Source organism: Vanellus vanellus, assembly GCF_965231255.1.
Source record: "Vanellus vanellus genome assembly, chromosome: 5".
Taxonomy (NCBI): Eukaryota; Metazoa; Chordata; class Aves; order Charadriiformes; family Charadriidae; genus Vanellus; species Vanellus vanellus.
The window spans coordinates 35,211,267-35,227,820 of record NC_138910.1 but is presented as its reverse complement, the minus strand read 5'-3'; the positions used below and the strand labels follow the sequence as shown (position 1 = coordinate 35,227,820).

Sequence of the window (16,554 nt, the reverse complement as noted above, 5' to 3'; positions counted from 1 at the left end):
ACTTCAGATACTTGAAAGAATACAGTGCTGCTGGTGCTGCAGTCTGTCTCCTCCCTGAAACAGTAAGTTTTGCAGACTAATGTTTTTAGTCAGGACTCGAGAAATGAAGGAGAGGGGAAGAAACAGTTTGTGGGACATCTTGGGATCCTGAGCTTGCTTCTTCCTCGGGTTGATAAGATAGCACAAAAGCAGACATTCATGAGTTCAGTAAACATTTTTCTCTCTTGGAAAACATGCTTTCTTAGCTTGTTAGGATTACAGGCCTGCTCATCCTTGTAAATGTGTGATTGTGATGGAGAAAACGTTTAATTCTAGTCCTGCAACTGATGGCCTTGTGTGTAGCGTATCCTGAAGTGGATATTTGAATTAATTCTCACAGATGCTCATTATCTGCATTTCCAATGGTTTTACTGGATAGCATTGTAATGCTCTTAAAACACTGCGCATGGGATTCGTTTCAGCATCTCTAAAACTGGATAAAGCATGGCCAGGGGTATTGTTTGAATTAAAGCTTAGTAGTACAAACAAACCAGGCATATCTGAAAGCGAAATGTAAACATGATGCTGGGGTTCCTGGTTAGTGCTTCGTGGCTGCGGGAAGCTGACAGCTGTTACATAAAGGTTAAATGTGCATTCTTTGGTCTGTCAGTAAAATTAAGCCTGCTAAAGACTATGTGGCACTTTAGAAGACAGGAGTTTAACTGTGTGTATAAACAGAATATACACTTCAATATAAATATGCTTTCAGTAGTATATAAAGTATTAGAAGTATGCTGCAGTCCAATAAAAAATGCAGATGGAGCTAGCAGATTTTGGAAAGTACCTGACTACATTCAGATGGGCCAGAGATCTGACAAGTGTCTGGAAAGCAAAGCACTGGTGTTTGTGTTGCTAAATAACAGCAGAGGGTGAGAAAGAAAATGGTATAGGTACAGTGGGGACATGAACTGAAGTAATAAATGCTTGACCTTTAAATTTAATCTTTGCCAGCTTCTCAGACTGCTTCTCCCAAAGACTGACATGGCTGTGTTTTATGTTATGCTTTTATTTGTCATATTTGTAGTTAGTTACAAGTAAAAATGACTGAAATCCATTGCAGTTAATACAAAATAAAAATATAGCTGCACGAGTTATGCCATGATTTTTCTTACAAACAGTATCTCCTATATGATACCATACACTTAAGAGCTTAACTCTTAACAGGACTCGCCTACACTAAGCTCTTATTGACTAACTTCCAGTGTGATTTACTGGTTACAAATATTACCCCCATGGAGTAGTATCTGTTAATCATTTCATAAAGGTATTTTTGCTGTAGTTTTTATTTCCTCTGTAATTTGTGATTCTAAATACAAGTTGAAGGAAGAAACCTTCTAGTGCAATGTTAAGTATCAGTAGAATTTTATATATAAATGTAAAATAAAAATAACCCACTGCATAAACAAACAAGGATGTAAGGTAACTGTTGTGGGTATTGTGCTTCCCTTTCCTTCCTTCCCTCTTACCTTTGTTAAGTGACAGGAATGAACATTCATAGTGAACAAACTACCCTGTAACCTCTCATTTTCAATTAATTTTGAAAAATTACAGACTTGTAATTTTGAGAACAGGTAGGCAGCTTTGATGAAAGTTATTAGCAGAAAATCAAATCCTGTGGCTTTGCAAACTCATTCTTACGTAAACTCATCCCTGCCATGAAGTTCAATCCATAACACATTGTTCCCTTTAGAAATGCCTGAAAGAGTATTTTCATCTTTTTGAAAAAATTGTCCTTACATCCCTGTAGTTATCTAACTCTTCTGTGTAGATATAGCTCTATATATGAAATAATTTGTAAAAAGATAAATTATGCTATTTTCAAAATACTCTGAGATACAAAGTTGTGCAGGTGCAAAGTTTGATAGTGTATTGCTATAAAGACTAAGAATTAATTAATTAGTGTTATCTGAGTATACGTTCTTTAAGCTGGGAGTATAGATTTAATATTGCGGGAGTTTATTTTTGCTTTTTTTACATTTCATAGCATTTCATATTTTTTTCAGACTATCTCCATGTTTCTATCAAATTCCTTCTATTTTTTTTTTTTCTTTTCAATTTCTTATCCTTTAAAGGTGCAGTAACTGATCACACATTCACGCTTGTCACTACTGTACTTCCATAACCCTGGTAGATTGAAAAACATCCTTTCGTTTCCACCTAAACACAGTCATTTCTTCTAAGTGACTAGTGAGAGACTACTGTCAAAAATCTTTCCCCCCACTGAAATGGATGGAACCAACTTTTCAGCTTTATCCTCTAAGTACTCTGCTCTTTTAGTCTTACAGTGTCGTGGAGCAAAGCCCCAAATAAACTATACGTGTATGCACAGTTACTGAGGCTGTTAGTATTCACAGAGCATAGCAAGGAAACCGAAATCAAATGTTCTCATTGGTATTTCTACATTTACATACAAAACTACTCACAGTGCTCTGAAATACTGAGAGAAAAGAAAACAGAACAGAAATGTTTGGGTTTTGACTACTCTCCATGCATTCCTCTGACCTAACAACTATAAGAAAGCCAGCTGGCCAGCTTGCTCCTACTGGATGTACTCTTTTCCTGCTAGTCTCTTACCCCAGCTGACAGCATCTCTAAATTAATAAACAGCAGTGACTCGGCCTAAAATGGAGCATGTTGCAGCCTGTGTCATTGACCGTGTTCACTCTGCATTCCAACAAGATGCAATAAATTACCACTGCAGAGAAAAGGATGGAAGAAACTGAATTGTTACTACTGCCTGTGTAGCAGAAACCAGTTACTCGCCTAAGTGAAACCATGCGTATCTGGAAGGCGAAGGAAGGCTTGAGTTGATTACGCTGTTTGGTCTATTTGCAGGACAGCTGCTTGGGTCGTTTCTTCGTCAGATTGTTCCATTTCCCCGCCGACTGGGTTGTTTCTTTCATCGTACAGTTTCTGGCTAGAAACTTCTAGAGGCATCCCATACTCTTCATCATCTTCGACAATGGACAGCTCGATGTTGTTGTTCATCATGGCGTTCCCTTCCATTCTGCCTTCTTTCTCTAGAGAATCGGCTGCTGCTTTGCCCTCCTCTGTCAGCGAGGTGGTAGGTGTCATATCTGAGTGCATGTCGGCGAATGACATTTCATCCTCATTCTCGGCTTGGTTGTTGCTTGTAGTTTCTGTTGGTCTGTCCTCAGCTTCAGCAGGGCTTTCTCCTTCACGGACTTTCTTCACATTGAATGTGAGGGGAGATACTTTGAAAGGCGAACTCTTTGAAGAAGAGGATTTCTGATGATGTACAGTAAGCGATTTCTTGATCTTTTCTCTCCGTTCGGGTGAGACAATCTTCGTGCCGATCTTGTTCATCTTCTTCTCGATGTTTTGGCGGGAAAATGCTTTCTTGAGGCTGTCTACCTTCTTGAGGCTGGATCTTTTAATTTTCTCAGCTCTCGATTCTTCTGTTTTCTCCTCTGCGCTGTCATCCACATCATCTTCCTCATGAAACATATCATCATCTGAACACAATTCCACTGTGTGCAAGGTTTCTTCCAGTGTTTTGTTCTCATCCACAGGCTCCTCTTTTCCTTCTGTAATGCTGGGAATAGGCTCTTTTGCAAAAACACTGGCAGGGATCTCATTTTCCTCCTGAAAGAATTGACAATATTTGAGTTTCATAGTTCACAGGACACAAATTTAATAAACAAAGCACAGTCCTGAACAATTACTTTTTTTTTCCCCATGAAGACATGAAGGATGCTGAACATTTCTTGTTGTTTCAGTATATTTAACCAGTAACAAGCCACTCAAAGCCCACTGAACCATTATCTGGTACAGTTTAAGACTAATGAGCTGTCAGCTGTAAGATTTCTCTTTCAGAGTGACTTGGAATGCATACAGAATGGAAATCCCATTCTTTGTCATTTAAATTAGATACTCTTTAATAACAGTTTAGCTGTAAAGTTGTACACCTGTTGCTGGGGAGAAGGGATGGTATGGTGACTAAGGAGGTCATAGTGCAGACCCCTGCGTAGACCTACAGAAACCATGTAACCCTTCAGAGCTTTCAGGTTTTCTGGCCAAAGACTGGAAATATCTCTGCAGAGATATTGCATCTGATAGGTACCTTAGATGGCAAATGCAGCTAGCACTCTCACTGTATTTCAGAAAAATGTATGTTGCTGTTAAAAATGGATTGTTGATGCTGAGAAGCCATGCAGTCCATGATGTTTAGAGTATGCCCTATTTTGCAGCTATTTACAGAAAAAAATAGTAAATTTGGTTGGTAACTTGGTAGTTATTAAAAATACAGACAGAACAACTCCTTGAAAAATAATAAAAAAAAAGTTTATGGCATAAAAAATAGACATTATATGACATAGAAAACACTAGTAGTCACTTCTAGCTAAGAGGAAAATGACTGCTTTTCAGAAACAAAACCAAGAAAGGGCATGGAGAGAAAGAAGGTATCTGAAAACAAAAAGGGCTGAACAAGGGCAGAAGCTGCAACTGATAGCGAAGGACTTCTGTGACTACTGAGTGCAGCAGCTCTGCAACCCCACGCAGTTCAGGGGCAGCACCATAAATGCTCTGTTCTGCAGTAGGTTTTGCAGGCACCTGCCCATGCAAAGAAAATGAGGCTCCTCGCATACTCCCTTTTCTTTTCAGAATCGTTACGCCTCAGATCTGCATATTCTCTATTTATCACCTTCAGAGAGAATGCATGCAATGTCACCTAGTGTTATGGATTGGCAGGATCTTTTCTCCCCCCCCCGCCACACCCCCAATTTGTCTTTAGATATGAGAAGCAGTAAGTGCTGAGTGAAATGGTTGTAGTAGGATCAGATCTGTCCCTAGTGGGCCTGAGTATACAGTTAAGGGAAAAAAAGGCCACATACGCTTCGAAGTTCATGCTCATTATTGCAGGACTGAGCATACAGTTGTGACCACTGGAGAGAATAGTGTCTCGAGTTAAATTTGCTGTCAAGACTGTATAAGGATGTCTTTATGAATATACCACAGTACTTTATACGTGGTTGTTTTTAAAAACAGAATACTCCCAAGTAACTTGTAGTGCTTCTGGAACTCAAGAATATGCACAGGGACAGGCAGAATCATTTCATACATATATACACAGTCTATAATCATATATACTGTGATTCAAGTGTGTTGATGAATATCCCTTGGGGATATGAAAATGAAAAGTATTAAAAAAACTAATGGCTGTTTGACAGTTTGTATGTGCTTTGCTTTTATGGTTTCCACACACCTTCCCGGACCAGTGGCCTCAAGCAGATACACTGGCACAGATGAAGCTTTCCAAGCCCTTTGCCTGCAATGGAACATCTAATAAAGCCAGTGTTTTTCTCCCGACACCTATAATATTGTTGCAACTATCAGCAACAGTGACCAAGATAGCAAAACAAAGAAAACCTGCACCAGCTTTAAGTGAGAACAGCTGTAACTGCAGTACAAATATTTATATTTTTCTCTCCACTGCGGTTAATGAAATGTGGATTACATGAGTGGATGCAGTGTTAAATTGTTCCCCAGAGCATGAGAACTCAGTATAAAGCATAATTTATGTGTCTTGTGCATTCTTTCCAAACCTAGGTAATCACATACAGTTTTAAGCATCTTAACATTCAGGTGTAAGTGCCTGAATGGCATAGAAAACTCTGATTTTAATGAGTAAAGATGGGTTGTAACTTTTAAAGTATTTAATCTAGGAAAGTGGTGTCGTATGAGATGGATCACAGTGCAGTCTGAGCCAGAGATGGGCCCATGTGGCTCATCTCAAGGTCAGTTTAGCTCTGTGTCTACAGTATTCACGTTAAACTGAAGTACTGCATGCAGTCTCTAGAAGAATATGGGCATGGATTTTGATTCAATTTTAATCAAATTTGTGACTGAGTAGAAGGGAGATGGTCAGACTATCAGTATTTATAAAGAAAAAAAGCAAACAAAATATACTGCACAATAATGAGCTAATGATTCAATTAAAATCAGATCCTAGGTGGTCTTTGGCTATCAGACAGTCCTGGCATTCAAGAAATTACTTCTCTGTCCGAGATTCCTGCATGGCCCTGGAAAACATCAGCCTCTGGGCATCTATTACTCTGCTTGTAAAATGGGAATGACATGCTTTCCTATCTCCTGTTTCTAAAAGACCTTAGGATCACAGGAACTATTAAAATGCAAATGAAAATAAATTAAGTAAAATGCTTTGGAAATACAAAGGTGGTGTAGTAGGAATGCTCTGTGGTGGAACAGATGTTTCTGTTTCAAATACAGTTACTTAATAACACGGTCTAAGTGGACTATTGGTAACTTTTTGGTCTAACAAGTTTATACGACACCTATATTTTGTTTTGATACATTTTTCAGGCAGTCTGGTATTTCATTTAGGAAGACTAGAACAATACACTGAAAAATGCCAGCTGTTACAAACTGCGTAACTATTTTCCATGCCAAAAAAGGTAGAACTTTGATCTTTTCTTCTTGATCTAATCTAAAATTCAGAGAAAGCAATACATCTTTTTATATTCCACATCCAAGTGTAAAAACAGCACTTGCATTTTCTCAGACAAGCTTGACTGTAGGTAGCTAACTCCTCTGAATTTTATTTATCCATATAGGAGCAAAATAGACCTGTGCAAGTTCTCTGTGTAAAGCGACTCTTACTAATACTAGTAATACTTGCAAAGTTAAAATCAGTGCCTTCTCCGTGGCTTTGATCAGCCATTCTCAGGAATTTTCTATAGGTCATAATCTCAACCCTATGTTTCACCAGAAAGGAGGATAAGATCCATAATGGCGCATTACGAAACCAGACAGCCTGAGTGAACAGGTAGTTAATTTACTCAGGAGTCCTGAATTTCTGATGCTGCATAAGGGATATCAGTGTGCTTTGGTTGGGATTTGTGTTAGATTTGTGGTACGAGGCCACGGCCTTCAAGAAGGAGAAATGCCATTTTCCCATGCTTACAGCAGTCCAAGCTGCCTCTGTACTTTGTAGATATTGTTATATGCCTAAATGATTACTAATCTAAAACTTGTTTTCCTGCACAAAATAGGTCAAAAGATGACAAATACATCTAAAAACAGCTATAGCTCCACCTACTTTCCTTTGGACAAATAGATGCTCTTCAGACCTGGATGTCAGCGCGGGGAGGGAGGAGGGCAGGGAGCAGACTGGGACCGCAGGCAAACAGGAGGAAATTGCTGGCTGCCTATTTGCACGTCTTGTGCAGGGTGGGGTGTTTTGGGAGTGCGTTGTGGGTTTGGCTGCACCGTCCCCCTGACCTCCCACAGCACAACTGGATCAAGTCCTAAGAGCCATGTGAGATATTTTTGTCATTAATCAATATAAAGAATATTCTCCCTGCAAGGCTCCAGAGGGAAATTTAGTAGTTAGATAATAGCATTATCAGTTTGTAATTCTTCTGTTTCCCTCACTTGTTTGAGTTTGAAGTTGCTTTTTCAAAAAGATTATTACAGTGACCCAAACAACAGGATACAACCAAACGGCTAATTTCCTGTGCCTTCCTCTTGCTTCATTTCAGGATGAAGCATTTACCAAAAGCAGCAGCTGAAAGGGGCTTGAATATCAGAGTGCTTGACTCCAAGTTGTAATTTTGACTTATTTTATCTGTCCTATTCACTAGTAAACATGACATTTAATTGAAAAATTAAACATGAGCCTTTTTTTCTCTTGCATTTTGCTTTTGCAGCTAAAAAAGCAAACAAAAACCCCACCAAACCAGAACCAAAAAGCTGGTCATGTGGCGAGAACAAAATAGAGGGGAACAATGCCAGAGCTTAACAAGGATTTTTAAAACAGTCACTTCAGTGTTTTGCTAAATTGCTGTGTCACTTGTGGCATTTGTAATAACTTTTGCATCCTCAAATGCTTGGAATGGAGCTCCATTAAAATATGTCACCAATTAAAGAAATATATGCAAACTAGGAACAGCGAAGACAGTCTAGGGAGAGGAAACTAGGAGCATTTTAATGGAAAATATGTAAATAGCTGAACTTTTCTAAATGCAGTTCATTCTCAGCATGTACACTGAGGGAAAGCTGATGCTGGCGTGTGGCAGCACGATTTCATAAAATGTGGCGCTGGAGCTCAGTCATGTGTTCTGGCTATGCTCAGTGCTCCCACCAAGTATCAGGGAGTTTGAGGTATATGGTCAATGCAGAATGGAATCACAAATGTGTATTTTTATTTTCACACCAAGCTGTCTTCCTAAGCTGGAAAAGCCAGTCCTAATGAGAAACGTGCTGTGTGAAGTTTGGGATTGGTTTTTTTTTCAGTGGAAAAGAAAAATCCACCAGCTGAAGAGCAGTCTCATACATCCAGATTTCCCTTTTGGTTTTTTTTTTTTCTTTTTTTTTTTTTTTTCCAGAAATCTGGCGTCAATATGGCTTTGTTGCTGTGATTTCTCCTTCCTGCAATTGTTTTTCCATGGATTCCTGTTTGGGGCAGGGCACAAACCCAGCCAGCCTTCTGCTTTTCCCTCTCTACCATTATTCTAGCGAGGCGGTGGCCCTGCTGACTACCAGGTCGTCCCACCTCCAGCTTGTAAGGAGACCCTGTGGGGAGATTTCAAGGAGGTAGGCATGCAGGTAAGGCACCTGCCCATGCCGGCAGCAGGTGTATGGGCACGGCCTTGCGAGCATCCACCGTCCCTCCGGGTGCAGCCACTTCCCCAGTGGAAAATCCCAGCTCCTCCTAGGCTCTGCTGGAGAAAGCCCCTGATGCTACCCGCCCCAGCCACCCTCCCACACCCCGGGAAGCTCTGCTGTCCGCCCTGGTTTTCCAGACAGCCACGCTGCCCTTTAGCAGCAGGCCAGTGCCAGGAGCAATTCCCAGTTGACAGCTGAGCTTTTTTTTTACTGAATTTAACTGCAGTGTTTCTTTTCTAAGGCTTGTGTTCCCAATCTGTGTCAGCTTGGGATTGGTGAAATTCATCTCCCCCTGCTGTGGCAAGATATTTTCCAGTGAGAGATGGGAACAGAGTCAACTAAATCCTTGTAAAAGCAATGAAGAGCAGACCTGCTGTCCAAAGGTACCAGCCTGGTGACAGGCGGTGGAGAAGCAGTGGATTTTCTTTAACTGCTGTTCTGGGATGTGGGCCCTGTGTTGTTTGCTTTGGGTTTGTGCAGTTTAGGATCCAGTATTAAGGAAAGGCTCACAGGTTTAAACAGACTTTAGCTTTGCAATACCGTTTAGTGTAGAGAAACAAGCAAAGCCAACCCTCCCCTGTGGGGACATCCTTCAAACCTTTCTTGGTGAGTTTCACCGTTACTTTCACCCAGTGTCTGTGATCACTGCCACTGGGCAGAAGCAGCAGAGATCCCTAGCTGAGGTAACATTAACTGCCCTGCGCACACACAGCTGTTTTTGTCTTTCCTCTCCGCATTATGTCATCTTAAAATGCTAAAATTTGACTTCCGGGGAGGAAGATGCTGTAGTTGTAATAGCAAAGCCTTAATTCTCTTGCTTGGAGGTAGCAGAAATACCACAAAATTACCTTCCCCCAGGCCATGCTGGTGCGCCTTCTCCATGGGAGACATTCAAGGTCTAGGTCTGAACCTGGAGGCGGGAGCCAGTCATTAGCTAACAGGGCCTGGAATATGGCACTGTTTTGCTTTACAGTAATGGATCTTAAATTACTTGCAGAAGTGCAAAGAACATGTGTCTTTTAATTTACCCAGTCCCTGGAATAATTTCCACATTCCTTCTGGGGTGGAAACCATCACTCAGTACGCACTGCAGCTCCTCCTCTTCTGGCTTGACAAGCCTGGACTGTAATTTGGGAGAACAATAAGCAGGGAGGTGGGGGCTTCCTTTCTGGGGGAAGCGCCTGTGCGCTCACCAGGCCTGCCAGCTTTTAAAAATCAAGTATTGCTCTGTTGTTTTGTGTTTGTTTAAATAGGAAAAAAAAAACAATAACAACAACCCAAGGAGCAGACTTAGCAACCGACAGATGTAACACCCAGCTGACAAGTTTAGTGTGAGGAGCTGGTGCTGTGGCTACTCCAGCCCCACTTCCTTCCCCCAGTGTATTGTGGAGGTCTGTCTTTATTTTATTTTTTTTTTCCAAAGATGTGAAAGTCATGTCCTGTGTTTAGTTAAAGCTCACACCGTATTCTATCCAGACCATTGCTTAAAAAGGGGAAAATATGCGAACTGCCGCTATCACTGGATGGGCTCCCAGGAAGCTGAGTATTTAGCTGAATTTTTAAGCTCATCCCCGAATGGGCCGGAACAGCCTGAGGAGCACAGCAGACTGTGAGGCTGAGTGTGACAGGGAGCTGCAGCGCTGCCCCTCCCCTGCTCCCGAGAGCAGATTCAATGACAGTTTTTGGGGGCAGTGCTACAAGTTAGCAAAATGCGCTCTTTTCTCAAGTTTGCTAAAAAAAGACCCTTCCTTCAACTTTACTTAGACACACTGCTCCCCCCAGCAAAACAACTCTTTCCCCACATACGCTAAGGCTTAGTAAAAGATGGCTCTTTCCCCAAGTTTGCTGAGAATAAAAGGTGCCTCTTTTCCCAAGTTAGCTAAGAGTTAGTAAAAGAAGGTCTTTTTCCTCAGGTTCACTAAGAGTTAGTAAAAGACAGTTCTTTCTCCAAGTTTGCTGAGAGTTAAAGGGCCTTTCCCAAAGTTTGCTAAAAGTTAGCAAATAAAGGATTCTTCATGTTTGCCAAGAGTTAGCAAAAAAAGGCAGCTCTTTCCCCAGGTTTGCTAGGAGTTAGCAAAACAGGCTTCCCCCCCCCCCCCCCCCAAGTTTGCTAAGAGTAAAAGTGGGCGTTTCGCCTAAATTTGCTAAGAATCAAAGAGGTCTCTTTCCCCAAGTTTGCTAAGAGTTAGCAAAAGACTGCTCTTTCCCCATTTTTGCTAAGATTAAAAGAAGGCTTTTTTCTCCCAAGTTTGCAAAGTTAGCAAAAAGACATCTCATTTCTCAAGTTTACGAAGAGTTAGTCAAAAAGTCAGCTCTTTCCCCAGGTTCGCTAGGAATGAAAAGTGGCTCTTTCCCCAGGTTTGGTAGGAGTTAGTGGAAATGGGCTCAAGTTTGCTCCCTCAAGTTTGGCAGCAAGCTTGGTGGGGCCGGGAGCCTGGGCGAGGGGATGTGGGGGCTCAAGGGCTGGTCGTGGGGCCTCTCACCTGGAAGATGAGCACCTTGAAGCGGTCCCGCCGGAGCAGCTGGGCGTGATGCTGCTCCAGGCGTCGCACTTGGTCGCATTGCCTCTCCAGCCGCTCCCGCACGGCGCGGGTATGGGCGCACACCTTCCGCGATTTCTCCAGCAGCTTCTCCACCGCTTCCCCCGTCGCCCCGTGGCTGCGGCACAATTTCACCAGGTCACCCTGAATACCCTGCACCGCCCCCTCCAAACTCCGCTGCCTCTGCTCCATCTGCCGCTGCTGCCCTTCCACCGTTTCCAACATCGATACCAGTTTCTCCAGTAAAGCCAAGACGGTCAGGGCGTTCACCTGCCCCCCGACCGCCTCCGACGGCGGTAGCGGAGGGACCGCGCTGCCTCCCGCCGCCTCCCCCATGGCCGCGCCGGGATGGGACGGTGGATGCCGGCACCGCTCTTAAGGGCTGAGCCTTCCTCCTCCCCCGGGGAGGTTTTGGGCAGAGCCCGGCCCCGGCCCCGGCCCGCCCCGGGCGGCCAGGGACCGTGGCCGGGCCCCCGGTGCCTCCCTCCTATCCCATATCACCTCCCTTTTTTAAAAAAAAACAAGGGGTGGATTTTGGCCCCACACTTAGGGAAATGCAGGAGCCTCCTCCTCGCAAGCATCAGTAGATGGCAGGAGATACCGCGGAATGCGGCTGGGGATGGGAGGAAGAAAAGCGGCTGCTGGAGAAAAAGGGGTTGGAAAATGGGAAGAGGGTGGTGATGGTGGTGGTGATGGTCCGGGAGAGTTTGTGGGTGTAGATTGGAGTTAAAGCCTGCCGTTGTATCGGAAGGAATAATAATAACAATAACAATAACAACAACAACAACAACAACAACAACAACAACAATAATAATAATAATAATAATAATAATAATAATAATAATAATAATAATAATAATAATAATAATACCACCAAAACAACAACAATAATAACAATAATGATATTAAAATCAGTATTATAATAATCATGACAATTATATTAATCTATTAATATTATCTATGCTATAGAAATATAGGATAATTATGTATAACAGTATCATATTAGTTGGTATTCTTCTATAATATTAGTATCTTGACAACTATGTATAATAATTGTCATAATAATTTACGTACTTAAAATATACTCACACACGGTGAATCAAATCTCCCGGCACTCCTTCCACTGTGCAAGCACCCCGTGCAACACCAGACTGGTTTTTTTTTTAATAATAGTTTAAATCCTCCTCCTCCTTAAAAGACGGGTAGACGTGGTGCTTGGGGACATGGTTTAGGGGTGGTTTTGGCAGTGCTAGGTTGATGATTGGACTTGACAATCTTAAAGGTCCCTTCCAACATAGACAATTCTATGATTCTATGATTATTATTATTATTATTATGGTTTTTAATAGTAATGTAGATTGTGATTATTCCATTGTATTCTATTCCGTTCTATTCTATTCCATTATTGTTATTACTGTTATTATTTAAACCACTCCCCCCACCAGTCTGGTGTTGCATGGGGTGCTTGCACAGTGGAAGGAGTGCTGGGAGACTTGATTCACCGCCTGTGACGTGAGAATAATGGGGCACTCTCGTTGCCCTAACTGGATTCTCCAGTGTTTCTTCAGTAAAAAATCATAGGGTTAGAATGGCTGTTTTGGGGGATTTGCAATAAACTGGGTGCAGTGGCAGAGGGCCGGTGTTTTCAAGCTTTTGCGAAGCACCAAAAGGAGCTACTTGGCATGAAGAAAACCAAGCTGTTTCTTTAGAATGACACATAACGGTTCCCAGGTCTGATCCAAAGCTGTTATCGTCAGGGAAAATATTGCAAAGTTGCACGGACTTGGGTTGCTCATCCATACACTGACGTTCTCAAGCACAGTCAATTTCTTTTTATCTTCTGTTTTTGACATTTGCCTGGTAACGGGACTTCTTGCTGCAACATAGATGTTTCTAATACTTGGGTATATAGAATTCTAATACTTGGGTAGCTGAAACATAATATTTTCTAAGACTTCAGTATATATTATTCCTCTGTGATTTTCCTGCATCCTGTAGATTAAAAAATCTATTTGGAGTCCAAATTGCCGTGATCCTCACCCTTTTTTTTGTACACAGAAAACAAAATATTTTAATCATTTTGCCATGAAAAGGAATAAAAATTAATGACTTAAGAGTAATGCAAATGAGTTAGCCGTTTCAATCACAGCATGTTCGAGCCCCTGAATGTTCTGCAACGTTACCGTTAGTGTCTGATTTTTTTGGTCCTTGCTTTTTTTCAGGCTACAACTTCTATTCCTCAAGTTGTGGGAGCTTGAAAAATGCATTTGGTGAGTGAGTTCACTTAGGAAAAAAAATCGCCGAGTCTGCCAGAGTTGTCAACAAGGAAAGTATGCCAAGACTGTAAAATATGCAGGCTCAGAAGGGAGTGGACGTGTTTTAAAGGCAGCAACCTAAACAAACCCCTTCTGTTTCCTCTGGCTCTCCCTGGCAGCACTACCTGATACGCCCTTCCTTAGACATCTGTGTTTCCAAAGGTCTGCTGGTGTCTCTCCCTCTTGGTGCAGGATCCTGCCCAGCTTGTTTCTTTATTCCCTCCCTTTTTTTTGGCTGGGACCTTGGAGCCTGGGCAGGAAGGAGGCATTTTTGCAGAGAGCAGCATCTCACGTTGCTCTGGTGGGGTCTAATGCGCTGTCAGTGGGTGGGAAAAGGGAAGGAGTTCAAAGTGGTCGCAGTTTATAGCAGAGACAGTGTGTGCTGCTGCTGTCCCTGCCTGCAGCTGTGGCATGAGCAGCCGGACTTCGGCCGGGTGGCGGAGGGGAGGGGATGGAGAGAGGCCACTGCCTCCAGCAGTACCACTTGTGGCTTTTGCTCTCCCAGCAGCCTTCTCCCTTGCAAGCCCAGCTCTCCATCTCTGTCTCAGCACCAGTCCGTCTTCTTGTCCCTTCTTCCCATGGAAGGAGCAACCCAGCTCTGTCCACGCCTAGCTACATATGTTTCCTGTGGCAAAACCACTCTTCCCCGCCCCCCCCGCCCCCCCCCCCCCCCGCCACCAAATTAATTTTTTCTTCAGTTTTGATGAGCTGAAGTTTTGATGAGTTTTGATGGCCCTGGCTGTGGTCCTGGCTGCTGGACATGCTGGCTTTCCAGCCTGTCTCTGGTTTGCACTTTGGAGCCTGTCTCCCTGAGCCTTTCTGCATCAACCTTCTACTGTACATAGCACATTTACGTGATGGGAAGGATAGATGTGCTGTCTTTGCAATCTAACTAAACACTCTCCTGACTCCTGTTATGATCCTCCTGCAAAGGGTCTGCAAGTTTTTGAACATTTAAAATTCCCAGCCCCATGTGCATCCTAGGGAAAAACTGCAATGCCCTGTGGTAGTCGGCACAAAATCCAAAGTATGGTTTCTTGGTTAGTCCTCTGCCCCGGTAAAGCAAAGCCAGAGACAGCAGCGTTGATGTAGCTACAAGGCCCCTCAGCACCCACCGCTGGGGATTCCTCAAGGTCCCCGTGGCTCAGAAGGTGCTGTGTTGCCCCTGTGCTCCCTGCCCAGCCTTCCACTTGGGTCACCGGCCCTGAGGCGATGCCGTGGGGATAGGAGGGGTGATGAGACCAGGAATAAGATGGCCCCCAAATGGTACCTCTTCCAGCCAGGTGCTAAATTCCAGCTGTGGCTTTTGACACCATCTGTCAGCTCTGATTACCTGTTGCGTTTGTAACAACGCTGTCAGGATGGCTGAGCTGCCAGCGCTTGGGGGAATCAGAGACTTTTTATGCTGGTTTGGTGTTTTTTTTTTTAGTTTTATTGATTAATTCGGCAGGATAGTAGAGAAGGTTTTTTGCCAAGTTGCAATGCAGGTTTTACCGCTGAGAAACTTTATAGAGGAAAACATTTTACGTTTATTTAGAAAGAAGAAGTATTAAAGAGATTAAATTTATCAGGGTCATCCAATGTAAGTCAAGAGTTCTTTTCATGTAAAATCAATGTGCGTGAATTATATGGACAGAAATTGGAGGCTAACTCACTCATTAGTCACATGATGTTTGATGCTGGACCATTACTGATAATTTATTAGGCGTGGAGTATTACTCCAAACCAATATGACAGGAAAGGGTGGAGAGAGGAATTAATAGGGGAAGGAAGAATGGCAGGGACCGTACAGGTCATCCTCAGCTTATTGAATTTCATGTCCAAACTCTCCCTGACTTTAAAGGTATGGCGTGAGGCTGTCTAACCATGCGAACGCAGGTAGGTGAGGAGATGGTTAATGAGAGGAGCTGTGGGGAGCATGGGAGGAGAGCCCAGGAAAGGAGGGTGGGTGACCCGAGGGGGCTGATATCTTCTCCCAGGGGCCCAGGGGAGAAAAGAGAGTACAAACAGGACAGGGAGAAGTGATGCTCCATCTGCAGCCAGCGAGCAGCTCAAGACATAAAACTTGGTTGCCTCTTGCTGGAGGGTTTCTCTGAGGGCTGCTCCTGGGTCACAGCAACATTTCCCTCCCATAGGTCTTCTCCTTCTGTTGCAGTGGCATTTGTCATACCCTTGGAGCCTCTGCTTTTCCACCAGGGTTGGTTGAAACTGGTCAAAAGCTTCTGAGGAAATGGAGGCCAGTCCGGCTGATTTGTTAAACACGCATGGTGATGGAGGGAACCTTGTGTTATTAGGCAGTGAGGCTAAAAATGCTGATGGGATTTGTCCCAGCAGCAGAAGGCATTTCTTGCCCTTGGCCACAGGCTGCTTCTTCCCATGGCACCGAGCAGAGAAATTAGTCCATCAATCCTTAACATTGCCTTTTGATGTTTTTTAAAATAAAACTGTATATCTGTTATGAGCCAGTTTCACGGGCAGCACCCAGTCTGTGTTTTGCTGTAAAAGCATTAGAGAAGAACCATAATGGGTTAGAGAAACAGTGGCTGCTTCACTACATTGCCCTTGGCACTGAGCAACCAGTTTGGACCAGTACAACTAATCCAACCCTGCTGATAGATGCCAGTAAGTGCAGTGGATTATGGACAGCCTCTCCTTTCATGCTTTGATTTTGAGAAGGTATCAGTATCTTAGACATGATGTAGTGTTTTGCATATAGGAGCAAGTGCTGGGTCAGGGAGAAGTCGCTTATCACTTCACAGCTCCTGGGGCGAGAGAGACAACCCCGGAGGCTGCACACACCATGGTGGGTATGCAGAATATTTAGCATGAGGCGAGCAAGTGGAAACCCACCACCTGTGTACAAGGTGGATGGGGATCTGGGCAGCTTAGGGGGCCCTGGGGCTTCTGCTGGGGGTGAGGGAGTTGGTGAAAAGAGTGCTGTAGAAGGAGGATGCTGCAGCATCCTCCTCCTCCTCAGTGCACTGGCAGCATGAGCTTTTGACAAGCAGTGG

General features: G+C 43.4%; 1 protein-coding gene across 1 annotated transcript; it reads right to left on the bottom strand.

Moving 5' to 3' along the window:
* Positions 1-1,025: 1,025 nt before the first annotated feature.
* CAVIN2 (caveolae associated protein 2) lies at positions 1,026-11,724 on the bottom strand. The gene is made up of 2 exons (XM_082483832.1): positions 11,172-11,724; positions 1,026-3,645 (listed from the first exon to the last, which is right to left on the bottom strand). Exons 1-2 carry the CDS (start codon positions 11,562-11,564, stop codon positions 2,851-2,853), a joined length of 1,188 nt encoding a protein of 395 aa, XP_082339958.1. The 5' UTR covers positions 11,565-11,724; the 3' UTR covers positions 1,026-2,850.
* Between the last annotated feature and the right edge of the window lie 4,830 nt (positions 11,725-16,554).